An 18092-nucleotide genomic window follows, 5' to 3' on the forward strand; every position below is an offset into this window, starting at 1 on the left:
CCACCACTCATCGTGTAATACAGATACATGATACAGTCGCAATATTGTATCCATATAGAAATATGTAGAGACCGTATTTTTCAGCTACATCATAAACATCACATCTATACTAATAATAAATCTGTAGCCGAAATTTTTCTGGTAATTTTCGATTTTCCAAAAATAATTGGTCCTAACATATATAATTAACCACCCTGAAACCGAAAATCGCTTTTTTTGAAATTATTGTTTGTATGTCTGTCTGTATGTTTGTTACTTTTTCACGCGATAATGGCTGAACCGATTTATATGAAAATTAGAATATAAATTAAGTTGGTTGTAACTTAGATTTTAGGCTATATGGCATTCAAAATACTTTATTTAAAAGGGGGGTTATAAGGTTGCCTGAATTAAATAAATCGAAATATCTCGCTTATTATTGATTTTTGTGAAAAATGTTACATAACAAAAATTTGTTTAAAAATGATTTCTGATAAGTTTTATTCTTTGAAAAATTTTGATAGGACTGATATTTAATGAGATAAATGAGTTTTAAAATTAAAATAACGCCATCTAAGACGGTGCAATGAATTAAGAACAAATGACTTCGTCTATAAGGGGCCTTGGACAACAACAGTCGAAACAGGGGCCTTGGACATCAACAATCGAAAGCTATTAAACATAGCCTACAGAGAATGTTTCTGTGTTTGTATGAAGTAATATCAGAAGTAAATTAACCGATTTGTATAATTAATTACTATTTCACCATTGGAAAGTGTAGTTTCTCTAGATGGACATAATGCTGTAATGTTATTACAGTAACGTCTGAGTAAATCGAGGACAGGTAAGATTAAAATAGCTTCTTATGCACAGAAAATTTGATAGGCTATTTTGTCCATTTGTTTTCTGTATTTCTTAAAATAATATTTATGTACACTCATTTTAATCTCAGAGAATTAACGAACAACGAGAGTGTATTGATTTAGTATGCAGTAATAGTACGTTAGCTTAGCAATCCATTATTTTATAATTCAAATCTTAACTATGCTCAATTGAATCGTGTTAAAATACATAAAATATATATGCAATAAATGCAATGCAAAAAAATGGGTAATGAGCAAAGCAGATTATGTTGTCCTGTTGTAAAAGTTGTTCCCTGGATCAAACGTCCTATTTTAATTATGTAATTACTTTATATTTATTTCTAACAGGTGCAGCGGAGCGCACGGGTACGGCTAGTCAATAATAATTATCATGGCCTGTGAACTAAATATCCCGTTCTAAATAAATGCACGGTGTTTACAGCCACGGTGTCCACATTTCAGTCTTTTCGCTGGTGTGTTCTAATTACTTTTAAGCATATTAATTTTTCCGATCATATTTCATAGGTAGCCTATGAAGTCATTACTTACCCAGCAGTTGGTAATTTCCCCTTGCGTAGTTGAGCTGGCACTGTATCCACGGTGTCCACTTAAAAAATTAACACTTGCTATTCGATGCTGCTTTTGAACTTGATACGAAGGTGCAGATTTTTTGTAGGTCTGAGAAAGTACTGACAATCCACCGTCTTTATCTCCCGAATGTTCTGGAAGCACCACATTGAACTTCTCTTTCAAAGCGGCAAATTCAAAGCGAATAATCATCCGTTCCATGCAAAGCCAAAAACTCGTGGACAAAAACTACAACACTTCTTTAGTGACATTGAACACTTTTATAAAACAGTTGTATATGGGATGTTATCTTCCTTTAACGCACTTTTCAATACAATGTGTTTCTTTGTAATCGGATTAATAATTTATAGGTGATATTTATAGTAATTTATATTTTGTAGTGCCGGACATCCACGGTGTCCACATATTTGGGTATTTCAAGCTATCCATGACGGTAAGAAAATGTAATATCGACCTAGGTTTAGGGTGGATAATTAGATGTAATAGTGCTGTATTATTTACACATGAGACATTTTCAAGTTACAAGATATTACAGAAATCTATGCAGGGGAAATAAATGTGATGGGTTTCGTGAGAATGACCCATATAAGACCGCGGACAGACGGCAAACGCCAGTTCATTCGAAGCAAGCGATGGGTAGAAATACTGGGAAAGCAAACGATTAGGCCTATATTGTATACGCATAGTGAGATATTTAAATCAAGTGAACTTATTATTATTGTTAGTCAACAGATTAAAAATGGCGCAGAAAACACCGGCTATTGGAATCGACCTGGGCACCACCTACTCCTGCGTGGGTGTGTGGCAGCATGGCAAAGTGGAGATCATCTCCAACGACCAGGGAAATCGCACCACTCCCAGTTACGTTGCCTTCAACGACACCGAACGCCTTATCGGTGATGCTGCCAAGAACCAGGTGGCCATGAATCCCAAGAACACAGTGTTCGATGCCAAGCGTCTCATCGGTAGGCGCTTCGACGACGACAAGATCCAGAGCGACATGAAGCACTGGCCCTTCACCGTGGTCAACGACTGCGGAAAACCTAAGATCCAGGTGGAACACAAGGGAGAGGTTCGTAATTTCACACCAGAGGAGATCAGCTCTATGGTACTCACCAAGATGAAGGAGAATGCAGAGATCTTCCTGGGCAACACAGTGAGGGACGCAGTCATCACAGTGCCCGCCTACTTCAACGACTCCCAGCGACAGGCCACCAAGGACGCGGGAACCATCGCGGGCCTCAACGTCCTCCGAATCATCAACGAGCCCACAGCTGCCGCCTTGGCCTACGGCCTGGACAAGAACCTCAAGGGCGAGCGGAACGTGCTCATCTTCGACCTGGGAGGAGGAACATTCGACGTCTCCATCCTCACCATCGACGAAGGCTCCCACTTCGAGGTGAAGGCCACCGCGGGTGACACCCACCTCGGAGGAGAGGACTTCGATAACCGTCTGGTAAACCACCTGGCAGACGAGTTCAAGAGGAAGTTCAAGAAAGACATCCGAGGAAATCCCAGGGCGTTGCGACGCCTGAGGACGGCCGCCGAGAAAGCTAAGCGCACCTTGTCATCCAGCACCGAGGCCACTATCGAAGTAGATGCGCTTATGGACGGCATCGACTTCTATTCCAAGGTATCCAGGGTGCGATTCGAGGCGCTGTGTGCAGACTTGTTCCGATCCACTCTTCATCCCATGGAGAAGGCTCTGGCTGACGCCAAGATGGATAAGGGTTCGATGCACGACATCGTGTTGGTGGGTGGGTCCATCCGAATTCCTAAGATCCAGAGCCTCTTGCAGGACTTCTTCTGTGGCAAGCAACTCAACTTGTCCATCAACCCGGACGAGGCCGTGGCTTATGGCGCCGCCGTGCAGGCCGCCATCCTCAGCGGCGACACCAGCTCGCAGATCCAGGACGTGCTGCTGGTGGACGTGACGCCCCTGTCCCTGGGAATCGAGACGGCGGGAGGCGTCATGACTAAGATCATCGAGCGTAACGCCCGCATCCCGTGTAAGCAGACCAAGACCTTCACCACCTCCTCCGACAATCAGACTGTAGTCCCTATCAAGGTCTTCGAGGGTGAGAGGGCCATGACCCGAGACAACAACTTCCTCGGAACATTCAACCTCACGGGAATTCCTCCCGCACCCAGAGGAGTGCCCCAGATGGAGGTCACCTTCAACCTCGACGCTAACGGTATCGTTAATGTCACGGCCAAGGACGTCAGCACCGGAAACTCCAAGAACATTACGATCCATAATGCCATGTCCAAGGAAGACATCGACAGGATGTTGGAAGAGGCCGAGCGATATAAAGAGGAAGACGAGAAACAGAGGCAGAAGGTGGCGGCCAGGAACCAACTGGAAAGCTACGCCTTCAGTGTGAAGCAGGCCGTGGTCGAGGCAGGCAGCAAGCTTAGCGAGGAAGACAAGAGAACAGTGAGATCGCAGTTTGACAGTGCTCTGCAGTGGCTGGACAGCAACACCCTGGCCGAGAAGGACGAGATCGAACACAAGCTGCAGGAGCTGCAGAAGATATGCAGCCCCATCATGACCAAGATACACCGGGGAGCATCTAACAGTAACGACGGGCAGCAGGCGAGTGCCTCTGGAGATTATGGACAGAGCGAGTGGAGCAGACCTTGTCAGGGTCCAACTATTGAAGAAATCTTCTAGAGAGCAAAGTTTCCAGGATAAGTTTTCGTCAATATGTTGCTGCCAAGGAAAATTCTTATAAGACTGAGCATCTTATCCCATTTTATGTTTGTTTGTGATTTTTTTTTTTTTTTCAATATTGCATTGTTCTGTATAGGTAAAGATGTGGTAGTATACATCCATTTTGTTTATTCATCTACTGTTTTGTGTTTTAATTTATACTTTTTTACGGCTAATAAAATTATGGTACAAATCTAAAACTGACTATTTATTTTGAAAGAAATGAATAATAATTTACAATTGAGACCCTTTCCATCGCAACCCTTAGGCCTTAGGCTATAAATATTATGAATTAAATACGGGGTCGAAAGTAAGGTATAAAATGGAATATAATATTACCAGATGTCGCTGAAATTTAATTTTTTTTTTTCAATGAGGCATATGTCGCTAGTTTTACACTATATTCTTGACAAGAAATATGCCATAATGACAATAACACTAAATATGTTACAGATACAAGATTATAATATTTATACTGTGTTGATCTCCGATGAAATTATACCGACATCAAATTCGATTTGTAAAATTGGCTTATTACACTGTTTATTTTGAAGTTTCTGGACATATACGATGATGACATTAAATGTAGGCTAATATTCAGGACTTGAATGGTTTTTTGATCTATCAAACTTAGCCTTAGTCTTCCTCTCATATTTACCACGTGAATTGAATACTATATTGTTAACGAATCTATACTAATAATAAATCTGTAGCCGAAATTTTTCTGGTAATTTTCGATTTTCCAAAAATAATTGGTCCTAACATATATAATTAACCACCCTGAAACCGAAAATCGCTTTTTTGAAATTTTTGTTTGTAAGTTATGTCTGTCTGTCTGTCTGTATGTTTGTTACCTTTTCACGTGATAATGGCTGAACCGATTTCGATGAAAATTGGAATATAAATTAAGTTCTTTGTAACTTAGATTTTAGGCTATATGGCATTCAAAATACATTATTTAAAAGTGGGGTTATAAGGGGGTTTGAATTAAATAAATCGAAATATCTCGCTTATTATTGATTTTTGTGAAAAATGTTACATAACAAAAATTTCTTTAAAAATCATTTCCGATAAGTTTTACTCCAGGAAAAATTTTGATAGGACTGATATTTAAGGATATACAAGAGTTTTAAAATAACAATACAATACATTTCCACCGCCGCCTCAGATTTTAGTGTCGTTGTTCCGTAACTGCTATGTGCAAAATATTAAATCTTTTAATAGGAAGAAAAAAAATTAGGCCTATTCATTCTATAGCAGTAGTGCAGGAGATCGTGAATTCTTACATTCTTACACAATCAACTCTATTAATTTGGAGTGATTTATTAAAGGATGCATTCAAGACTAATTTAGAAAAATGTTAAACGAATTATATTTGCACCAAATGAGTAGTCTCTGGACCAAAATGATAGCATTTTAATTATTTAAATACAATTTAAATTAAGTAGCATATTAAACGATTTATTCTTCTATCAAACACGATTGTTCCCTGGACCCAATGTTCTATTTTAGTTAAGTAATTACTTTATATTTATTTCTAATAAGTGCAGCGGAGCGCATGGGTACAGCTAGTAATATAATATAATTTAAGTTATTTGAAGGGTTCAGAACCATAGTGGCCCAAGCGCCATTTACTGAATACGTAGAAAACAAGGGTTAAAATTAAGTTATTATCGTAATTCAATGGAAGCATATAGCAAGTAAAATAAAGTATACACATTAAATCTAAATGGTATGTCAGTCTTCACTAAAGTATGGATGCATGTAATAAAAATTAAGAAACATGTTAAAGGAATTGTCATTGCACTAAATGAGTGGTCTCTGGACCACAATGATCGCATTTTAATTATTTAAATAGAATTTAAATTAAGTAACATATTAAACGATTTATCTTTCTATCAAACACGAATCTTCCCTGGATCAAACGTCCTATTTTAATTATATAATTACTTTATATTTATTTCTAACGGGTGCAGCGGAGCGCACAGGTACGGCTAGTGCATAAATAAAATTTATCACATAAAATAAATTACCGTAATTAATAAAGACATATGATTATTCAATATCCCTACTGTACCTCAAAGTCCATGTAATGGTCTCGAGAGTTCGTTGAAATGATCGGTTAAAACAGTTCATTGTCTCTATTCCACTTAGATGTCGCAGAACCCCAGTAAATTCATTTTGACCCATTATAACTTCGTAGTTGGCGTATCTCAAATGTAATTTCATTAATTTGGTCCCTTTATCTGTGACTGCTCATTGTTCCACAAAAAATATTCCAAAAATAATCACGAATACTGGTACTTAAAATCATACATTTTTTACTTATGGGTTATATAAGTAGTATAACTACTTTTCTAACAAATGGAAGTTGATTTTATCACAAAAATGTTATAAAATCTTTAAGTCAAGATTACCTGCTGACAAGATAACGTATATTTTCTGATTTTCTCTAAAAATACAACAGATCTAATTATCATGGTCAGATACCGTACTTGTCATAATACATAGATAAATTGATGAAATAAAATGTAGTGCATCATATTATATATAAAGAATGTCAAATTGTAAATATACTTTATATAGGCTATACATGCTATTTATGTGTGCCAGTATCTAGAAAAATCTAAAAGGACTACGAGAAATGACTAACAAATTTATTTTAAATATTCTCTACAGCCTATTACAGACCTACTCATATATCATACTATAAGTTTTGCTAACTATTTTTAATTGTATAAATACGTCACATATGGATTGAGTTTACTTTTTCAATAAGGTTCAACAACCCTACCTTTCTGTGCATCACACTGAACCTTATTGTAAAAAGCTTAATACAATGCTACATTTTGCACCTCATATTGTCATTTACCCATGAAATTGGCCATCTTAGAGATTAAACAATGGGAGTTACAACTGATGGGGGAGAAAGTGAAGTACATGTGTGATTCCAAGTAACGTTCTTGCCATGGAAAATTTCTCTTGGAATTTCGTGCAAGAATACGAATTACTTACAACAGCAGCAATTGAATCATACAAAGAAAGTTGGAATTCATCTCATGAGCAATTGATAATATCAGTACGCACATAACATGGACATGCAGTGAAGTTGATTGTTTGGGAGTGCAGCAGTCTCACATATGAACAATTACTGCCCAAAAATTAACTTCATAAAATTGTAGAGGAATACTCAAATAATGTACTGGTATTTTAAATATATTACTTCTCCATTTCATAAATACCATCTATGAATTGTGAATCTTACATCATATTAATAAAATAGTAAGATTTAATTTCACTGAATAAAAGGAGTTTTTAAAGAAAACAATCGGCCTCAATTTGAAGGTAAGACAATTTCAGCATTTTCCCGGAAAGGCTAAAAAAATGCATTAAAAGCTAAAAAGTTCTATGAGATTTCTAATAATACAATATGATTCCCTGGTCACGAAGAGGAAGCTGAAAATTATGAATTTTTTATATCACAGAATACGAATGTATGAGATAATAATTGGTTTTATAATAATTATATTATATATTATTTACTTAATCCATCTACTATAAAGAGTAGCTAACAAGGGGATATCACAATATCTTCTGAAGTTAAAGGAATCCCTAAATTGTATAAAAGCAAGAAATGTTTCAACTCAAGAGTATTCTTCTCTTAAAAGGAAGTTTTTTTTTTTTTTTTTTAAATTTTGTGGTAACTACAATAAAACACATTTGAGTAATCCTTACACATTTTCTTTACTTAATGCAGCTTTATTGTTCAAAATTTAAGTTATATCTGGAATTTGTGATTTTTGCTCATTCTATACTTGGACAATATATAGATTCACTGAATGTAATGCATATTTGAGTAGAATTACTACCCAATATAATGAAAATATTTAAGTATATTTGGAATTCCCAACACTTTCAAATATTCTGCTCTTCTATTTCTCACAAGTTAATTCAAGTATCTGAGCAACTATGATCGCCATGCCATGGATTAATTTTGCTCAGGATAGGGACCAATGGCGGGCTTATGTGAGGGTGGCAATGAACCTCCGGCTTCCTTAAAAGCCAGTAAGGAAGTATGAGCAACTATGAAACCCGTGACATGTGATAAAGATTAAATTACCAAAAATAAAAATAATAAGGATAGAGTATGATTTTCGTACAATTATACCTAATTTACGATATATTTGAACATTATTGCCAGTTACTAATTTTAGACAAAATATTAGTAACTACAGCAAAAAGTGGGATATTTTTACAACAGGAGAAAAAAGGTAGGTGTCCTAGGTATTTGTGTTATAATATAGCCAGAAAAACTTCCGTCTTTTCGGTTACAAATTCCATTAATAGGGAGACATAAAAATATTTAAAGTATGTCACGCATATGCCTTCAACTGACTTGTCCTTTGTGACAGAAGTAATACAATATCTCTAAATGTTGATGACATTTATATTTACACACCTTCTATTCTGACCACACCACCTCATTCTAGTGCCGAGGTCAAGAAAGCATGGAGATTTACCTCCATGCCCCCCCCAAACGCCTTCATGGAATACTTAATAAAAGATTAGAGTGTCTCAATGTACTGTAGAACGAAATATAATTCCTGAGTATCTAAGGCAAAGTGTAGTTGCATTATTTCGATCACTCACAGGACGTAACTGTTTGTCAAAACACCTGAAGAGAATAGGAATTATTTCTTCATCATATTGTCTATTATGCAGTCTTCAGGAAGAAATGGATCAGAATGATCTTCGGCAATGCCCAGCCCCTTCCTCTAAACCAGGGATGCAAAACTGTGCTACAATTGTGGCAGACATTACAAGCCAGAACATGTTAACTCAACCCTTCCTTTCAACCCTCGCATCAATGGACATGGTAAGAGGAGAGATATGATTCAGTGTACTTGCAAAACGTCACAGATATGTCACTGAAGGCCGGAGGATTGTGGACGGGGGGGAAAAAAGTCTTTCCCCATGCTTCTACCCCTCTCTTCCCCAGTTCTGCATCCTTGCTCTAAACCCAATGTGTGTGAGAAATATTGGAGAATAAGAGAGTTAATTGATTTATTGCCAAGAATTTAGCATTATTAACAATATTCACGTATAGGCTCTTGTAGTGTTTTTTTTAGATAGATTTTATTGTTGCTGCTTAATTGTTCTTGTTTCTACACCAATTAAATTAAAAATTATGGTTTATTTAATGAGGCTCGCAACTGCAGAGGTTATATCAGCATCGCTGGTGTGTCGGAATTTTGTCACGCAGGAGTTCTTTTACATGCCAGTAAATCTACTGACATGAGCCTGTCGCATTTAAACACAAATGCCATCGACTGGGCAGGGATCGAACTCGCAACCTCGAGCATAGACGGCCAGCGCTATATCAACTATGCTACCGAGGCCGACTCTACACCAAATACAAACCTGGTTTTGCTATAGTGTATTTGTTCCTTATTGAAACAGAATTTATTCTGAAAACATTACTTACTTCACTGGCACACTAACCCCCTTAAATTTACATGAATTTAAAAATAGGTTTCTTCAGGATCCAGAACACTAATTTAGATTACTATAAAATTTATACTGTATACCAAAGATACACTCCATTTCACCCAAATTTTTGTACGTGTTACCAGAAATTTGCTGCTCCCTTAAACCAGGTAAGTGTCCAGTTTGCTACCATCTAAATATGGCCCTGATTGTACAGACTGATTAAAAAAAGTCCTTCTCAAAACCAAACAATATCCTAAATGTAGCAGGCAAGAATTTGTAATATAAAGGAACAATGTAGTATGCATTAAGTAAAGTTAACAGGCTACGAAATTCATGCAACAAACATAGCACATGAATAAGAGGTGGGACGGACGACATTGCGAACATTACCGTAGAACAGCACGCACGACGCCAAGTCACGCTTGTTTACTACATCTACCAACTACACGCTACCTGGCACACTGTTATTGGGGGGGATTGAGCCTAGGAACTGACCAAGTCCAAACCGCGAGCTTTTCCTCTTGAGGATTGGTGCAGAGTACTGACGATTGTACACTTTCTCCTTTTCTGCGAACCAATCAATCACACGAACAACATACACACAACTCATCTGGGTAGTGTACAGGGCAGTGATGGTGATTGTGATCAGTGCGAAGTGCTCTTCTATATTATGGGTAACTAACATTAAAAGCCACACGCAGTTACACAACCGTTATTCGCAACAGATACGCTTTATACTCGTTCGTAAAATCTTATGTTGCATACAGTGAAAAGAAAACTGTACTGGTATAGAGTGAGTTGAAAAAGTAAGTCACTGGTACATGAAAAATCTCCATTGATGCTGTTGTAAATTTTCATTTACAATTTTCCTATATAAAGAAGAATTTATTCTTAAATTGCTAAGAATCAATATTTAACAGACAAAAGTACCCTCCTGAGTAATTTTTATTTTACAGATAATCATGATTTTTTGCACTTAATGTACAGATCTACACACAGTGGAGCTATATCAACTTTTCTACTATATGATTCGCACAACGCTGGATTGGTCGTGGATCACTCATGGTAAGCTCCTCTCAACTAGTCACCACACAGCCCTGATCTCACAAGCTGTGACAATGCTCTGTGGCGTTTCATCAAGAACATTGTTGCACAGGAACAGTATGACACCACTGATCAATTGAAGGACGCCATGCGACGCGCTTTCCAACAGATTACACTAACAATGCTGAGGTGAATGTCACACCGAACCTGGTGACGCATTATTTTGTGTGAGGAGAATGATGGAGGACATATTGACCCTTTAGACACTTAGGACATACATTTAGTGTAAAGATCTAAATCATGATTGGAATGACATAAATAGTGTGTATATTTGAGATACAGTGAAATCTGTTCAAATCGGAACCTGAATAATCCGGAATCCTGTCTATTTCGGAACAATTTATTGGTCCCGGCAAAATTTGTATGTATTATGTGTAATTTTTCCTGAATAAAACGGAAACTGTCCAACGCGGAAACGGAAACTGTCTGTTACTGTTCAAAACGGAAACAATATTTTGGACACACTATATTTTGTAACTATATTTTGAAACAGCGAGTAATTTCAAGGAATATACGAAATATGTAGGTCACTAAGATAAAAACAAGTTTTCTTTGAAAAATTCTAGAGGGTACGAGGGTGTGTTGGCCTGTCGGTCATAAATTTTATTACCCTGTTGACTAGGCACACGAGTCCCTTCAAAGATTTTCAATGCTTCACACCCGTATACTGGCGTATATAGCTAAACAGAGCGCAAGTGTAGTGATTTCCAAGTAAAAAAAAGTTGCATAAAATGTGGCATTAACATTAAGTGATGAAGTAAAAGTTATCGAGATAAAGGAAAATTAGAAACAATTAATGTTGAAGTTCAGTTGTGGAAAACTCAGGTGTGACACTTTAAAAATTAAAGATCATAATGAGTGAGTGGCTTGCGGCCAATATTGGTGACACAAAAGGAACCAGAAAGCAACTGTTTATGTGGAAATAAATGAACTGTTGTGAGAGTGAGTTCTTCATGACCTTTCAAAGAACATGCCAATTTCTGGATCTATTCTGCAAAGGAAGCTATTGAACTGGGAAAGAAATTAAATAAACCAGAATTGAAGGCTTCTAATAGATGGCTCTTAGTCCAATTAATTAATAATGTGCAATGATATGCAGTACAGTATTAGAGTATAGTGTTAGATATTAAATAGAATGAGATTAGTAAACTTTAGTAATGTTTAATGAGTAATGAGTGAGTTGCGATAATATTTATACAGAAAATGAGATTTTAATCAAAATGATTCACCAACGTAATAAGCGACAGAAAGCTGATTTAATGTGATTAATGTTAAACGGAATTTTTTGTACTTCTTGCAATTTGCGGCATGCCATTTTGTTTTTCATGTACCGGTATATGAATGAAAAAATATTCCATTTTAATGTCACACCTGAATAATACGGAAACCTGTCCACAACGGAAAATAAATTAGGACCATGTCACTTCCGTCTTGAACAGGTTTCACTCAGTGGCGTATACTGGTTAAAGGGGTTTGGGCTACCGCTGACCCTATTATTACACAAAATATATTTAACAATTACTTTAATTTTAATTACTATGGTAAAACTAATAATACAAAATTATTACATTATGTTATATTATAAACTTTTTCTTTTGTAATTTCCTTGGGCTACCGCCGGTAGCCCTCAAAATACGCCCCTGGTTTCACTGTATTTATAGGGGGTAATGGAACTTTGTGCCTACTCTGTATATAGTTACATTTTATTTTCGGAACGAAATATTATGATAACATGGACTTAAATTATTGCTTTTTCAATGACTGCCGTAATTTTGTGGTACCAATTAATGATGTTAAGTGCTGCTCCACTGTGTTATAATATGACAAAATATCCACACTAATTAACTGGATGAAGTACACTTCAGGTGGCTATATCAAACAATATTTATTTTACAACATGTAAGCTTAATGAAGTAAATAAATAGAATTTTAATTATTTCTATTATAAAAGCACGCCTGCATCAATGACCAGCATTCTTTGACAACAGACAAATCATTAGTAAACTATTAGTAAATATTTAATACTATCACTTATTAAATGTAATTCTCTTGCAAAATTTAATGTATGCTAACAGATTTTAATACTGTATATACAAAATTAGAGTAGTTGGTACAAGATAACTGCGTGTAGCTTCAAGTGCCAGTCTCTTTAACCATGTTAATCCATCTAATGTATAAGTAAACAATAGGAAACGAACAGAACAACATATCTACCAGACTATTAAATATAGAAATTAGTGCTCTGTAACATTTATAAACATAATCTAAAATAACATTCAATCATCCAAGGTTCAAGGTAAATAAAGAACCTTGCTACTTTGCTCTGTGTATGTTATTTCTGCCCACAAACGATTAGGGAAAACACGGGAATTTTACTTGAAGCAAGTAAAGAGATAGGTTTGGAAGTAAATCCCGAAAAGACAAAGTATATGATTATGTCTCGTGACCAGAATATTGTACGAAATGGAAACATAACAATTGGAAATTTATCCTTTGAAGAGGTGGAAAAATTCAAATACCTGGGAGCAACAAATATAAATGACAGTCGGGAGGAAATTAAACACAGAATAAATATGGGAAATGCCTGTTATTATTCAGTTGAGAAGCTTCTATCATCCAGTCTGCTGTCAAAAAATTTGAAAGTTAGAATTTATAAAACAGTTATATTACCGGTTGTTCTTTATGGTTGTGAAACTTGGGCTCTCACTTTGAGAGAGGAACATAGGTTAAGAGTGTTTGAGAATAAGGTGCTTAGGAAAATATTTGGGGCTAAGAGGGATGAAGTTACAGGAGAATGGAGGAAGTTAAACACAGAACTGCATGCATTGTATTCTTCACCTGACATAATTAGGAACATTAAATCCAGACGTTTGAAATGGGCAGGGCATGTAGTACGTATGAGCAAATCCAGAAATGCATATAGAGTGTTAGTTGGGAGGCCAGAGGGGAAAAGATCTTTGGGGAGGCCGAGAGGTAGATGGGAAGATAATATTAAAATGGACTTGAGGGAGGTGGGATATGTTGATAGAGACTGGATTAATCTTGCAGAGGATAGGGACCAATGGCGGGCTTATGTGAGGGCGGCAATGAACCTCTGGGTTCCTTAAAAGCCAGTAAGTAAGTATTAATATTAATATTATTTTTAATAATTGTATATACGCAGAGCAAAGTACTAAGAAGATAATATGCAGACGAAGGAAAAACATACATGTACATACAAAGAACAGATAGGTTATATGTTTGAAATACTGATGGTTAAAGTTAGAGACAGTATTATTAATATGAATTTCAGGATTACAGTATAATAAACAATTTATACAGTATCAAATCTTGTGTTTAAAATTACAAAATTAATAAAGACTGCCACCATATGCAAACTACATCACTATAAAACACAGCAATCCATACACTCATAAACATGTTTCCATTTATATATTATTAAAAAATGTTCAATTATTACTATGATAAGAATTCTGCAAATATAAAGTTGCAACATATTTCAAAGCAAGAGTAATGTTTTCTAATGCATTTGGTTTATTTTGTTAAAAACAATACAAGATATGATAAAGTACCATAATGATTCTTTACTATACGCCTACCAGCCTCTTAAACCATAGCTACTCTTAACAGTCGGTGATTTTATAATAATACATCAATATATAGGCCTAATAAGAATCGTAGGGCAAACCAGAGTACTGTACTGTGACAATTGATATGACAAAAATCACAGGACCTACCAGTACCAGAGAATGAACCCCAGTTATTTTAGTGAGGAGTTACAAGAAATGAAAGAGAGAACTTCTTACTCCTAAACATTAGGGAAAAGAACTTATCAAGCTCACCGACTACTCACAAATATGCCAGTGAGAATGTGTAGATTTTAATTCTGATTATTTAGAAAGTAAATAAAGGTATTCGAAATATTTAAAATTTATGTTCGAACTTCTCAAGGAAAAGCACTAAAACATTCGAATATGGTGACATAAATAAAATACCTACTATATTTTAAAAGGCATCTGAAAAACATAAAAACTATACCCTATTTTTTTCAATTATCTATTTCGCAAGTGCGTATTTTCTGTGACTAGCCAAAACTTCTGTTCAAGAGCTTTGATACTGTATTGCTACAACATAGGAATAAGAAATAATGCTAAATACTAAAACTTCAAAGAATGCTCCACATCTTTCTAGGATAAAAGGATTGGCGAAGGGAAATAAATATGGTTAACACATATCTACACGAATTCAGATGTGTGACATATTTTGCATTTACAATCCATATAAATTCAATGTCACTATTTGAAAGATGTAGCCTACAAGCTGCTTAATATGTGTATATATTCCTTCTATAATACTAAGATAAAAGAATTATAAGCACTAAATATTTTAAATTAAAAATATCAATAAATACAGTATTTTCTTAATTAAAACTTTAAATAGGATAAAAAAATGAATGCAGAAAAGTTACTACAAGGTACGTCAGACTTTTTTGTATTATAATTATTGTTAAAGCATTTTCTTATTTAAAGGGGAGGTATACCATTGGCCTGCAAAACTTTAGTGAAATTAATTTTTTTATATTTCAGCTACTACAGAAGCTAAATGAAACTATTCAAGCTTAATATAGATACATTACATTTTATAAAACACTATTCAGAATATTAAAATAGCTACTAATTACCTGTAAAAATAATATCAAATTTGCATAATTTTTTTACAACCACAAAGCATTTACATAATAAAATATACAATTAATTAAATATCTGCAGGATACTTTTACAGAAATATTCTAAAGACCTATATCAACTACACAATCTAGGATCTTTTACCTATTCCTTCAGGAAATATTTTTTTCTTAATAAAAATGTTTAGAAAATTTAATATTGAGGGTAACAATTAAGAAAAATAATATTTCTTGAAGGAATGGTTATAAGATCCTAGACTATGCTATGTTGTTGTTGTACTAAAACATTTAATTAATTGTATATTTTATTATGTAGGGTAAATGTTTTACGGTTGTAAAAAAAATATACAAATATGATATTATTTTTACACGTTATTAGCTATTTTAATATTCTAAATAATGTTTTATAAAGTGTAATGTAAGCATGAAAAGGTTTGCTCATTTACCTTTTATAGTAGATAAAAAAAAAAAAAAAAAAAAAAAAAAAAAAAAAAAAAAAAAAAAAAAAAAAAATTTAATTTCACCAAATTTTTGCAGGCCAATTTTGTATCTCCCCCTTAACGATGTATTCACTTTCTTATATTGATGAATTTATAATAAACCGATCATGAGCTATTTCTGCGAGCTATTCCAAAAACTTTTTTCTGAAGGAATGAACATATCCAATAAAAAACAAGAAAAGACAGCTATTATGAAGCTCGAATCCCACATCTCCTGTATACTAAGCCTGTATAATATTTGTTTCGATAACAAAGAAAAAGGAAACTTTTTACAACCACATTTCGGTACTGAACTTTATAAAATTATATTGAATCTCAAAAACATTGCCATGCTAAATAAACCATGTGCAAAAAAATAGAAACACGTTATAGCTTCACCATTACCAAATAGCTCTTGCTGCAACTGCTTATTGAGTGAAGAATGGGATTTTTCTTTTGTCAAGAGTTTGCCAAGGATAGTGACAGACAGTACATGAAGTTAACCACTCACCTTCAGAAAGCGTTGAAATTCTTGTACATTCATCTCCTTACCATTTGTCATGTACATACACAGTTTGGAGAATAGTCAGAAGAAATAAATTATACTATTTATTACCAAACTTAATTGCATCACACTGTCACACTTTTTTCTGGCAGAGACACCAGCGGTATAAAAGGTGACTGAAGATTTTGTCTGAAAATAGTTAAATTTTTCTTCATAGTCAATCTGAATGGATACTAATGGAAGAGAGAAACTTACATTATTTCCTCAAAGGGTTTCTCATCATTAATTTTTTGTGAACGAGTATGTAATATAAGAAGAAAAAGAATATAAAATATATGCCCTACAAAGAGAAATGTGTACGCTTAACAACCATGAAGTCTATCTCACATACTATGTACCATTATGTGTAACATCAGCACCAGAATCACTTACATTCTGCTTTGATTGAGTTTCTGCCAGACATTCTCAATCACCCAATCCTTACAGTTCGGTATCCTGTCTGGAAGATTTTATATTTCGCAAAGGAAGATAAAGACAGAAAACTCACAGAAAGATGATAAATTTGAGAACAGAACCAAAACAATTAAAGTTAAGGTTATAACATTTTAATGTATTCATATTTAATGAAGAGCGAAGATTGCATAAAGGTAAGCAATTTTATATTAACTCTTTGCAGTTCAGTTGAGGAAGGAAACAGACACTAAAATATTTATATCTAATAAACTGGACACTCTTTTGGTTTAAAATCTATTTCTTTTATTTATCCATTTTGAATCTTGTGTACACTACTTTAATAAATTTAGGAATGCAGTTATATTGTCAGACTCCAAAGCAGGTATTCTATCAATCGTCTCTAAACACACACCTTCATCTCAAACAGCAGAAATAACTAAAATACTCTCTCAATTAATATCACTCAATAAAAGAATTGTATTCCAATGGATACCATCCCATTGTGGAATCCCGGGAAATGAGAATGCGGATGCTTTAGCAAAGAAGGGCAGCACTGCTACTTACAGACCTGTTACTAAATCTACGTATTACTCTGTGAAGAGATTTATTAAATCTACATACTTAGACTTCAACAAACAAAATTTGATAACACAATCCCAAGGGAAAAAATGGAACTCTCTGCATCAAAATCCACAGTTAATTCCCGATTTACCACGAAAATCGTCTGTAGCTGCATTTAGATTGACAACAGGCCATGGTTGTTTGGCTAAACACCTGCATAGAATTGGAATATATCAGTCCCCTAACTGCCCATTGTGCAACTCAAACCAAGAAATGGATTCGGAACACCTCAAAATCTGTGCTTCATTGGCTGGTCATGATAATATCTTTGAAAAATATTGGAGTGCAAGAGGTCAAATGACTTTATTGTCAAACGCCTGGCATTAGAAAACAACAACAACAACACTACTTTTAACACTTGAATATAAGTAATTGATTAACTAGCGGACTTACTCGTGTTAATTATGTAAATTTGTGCGGCTTACAGTTGTTTCGGTGCTTCATCACACCATCCTCAGAGCCTACTAGATCCCGGCGTCATCTCGAACTTCTCTACCTGTTATGTGGGTGCGTTTGACTGTTGAAAGGTGTTGAAAAGTGGAGTCAAATAGTGTGTGTGTACTGAAATTGATCTGTGTGTGGAAAATTTGATCGGGGTGTGTCTGTATATTTC

At 35.0% G+C, this 18092-nt stretch overlaps 2 protein-coding genes across 11 annotated transcripts in view; one reads left to right on the plus strand and one right to left on the minus strand.

Annotated features, from left to right (window-relative positions):
- Nucleotides 1-18092, minus strand: part of unc79 (UNC-79 domain-containing protein) — a 216646-nt gene that overhangs the window by 125521 nt on the left and 73033 nt on the right. For 6 of the 10 annotated variants that reach the window (XM_069829515.1, XM_069829517.1, XM_069829519.1 and 3 more), the window contains one exon: nt 10087-10200. The exons of 2 other annotated variants lie outside the window; for them this stretch is intronic. In XM_069829515.1, coding sequence (XP_069685616.1) covers nt 10087-10200 — 114 coding nt within the window. The remainder of the gene's footprint in view (nt 1-10086; nt 10201-18092) is intronic. 2 more of the 10 variants (XM_069829516.1, XM_069829520.1) reach the window with 1 other exon arrangement.
- On the plus strand, nt 1577-4135 carry LOC138702033 (heat shock protein 70 A1-like). Its single transcript, XM_069829529.1, has one exon. The coding sequence runs from the start codon at nt 2170-2172 to the stop codon at nt 4102-4104; it is 1935 nt and encodes a 644-aa protein (XP_069685630.1). The 5' UTR covers nt 1577-2169; the 3' UTR covers nt 4105-4135.

This window comes from Periplaneta americana, chromosome 6, assembly GCF_040183065.1.
Source record: "Periplaneta americana isolate PAMFEO1 chromosome 6, P.americana_PAMFEO1_priV1, whole genome shotgun sequence".
Taxonomy (NCBI): domain Eukaryota; kingdom Metazoa; phylum Arthropoda; class Insecta; order Blattodea; family Blattidae; genus Periplaneta; species Periplaneta americana.

Excerpts from the sequence above, each read along its gene's own strand:
- LOC138702033 (XM_069829529.1), top strand. The coding sequence starts at position 2,170 with ATGGCGCAGAAAACACCGGCTATTGGAATCGACCTGGGCACCACCTAC.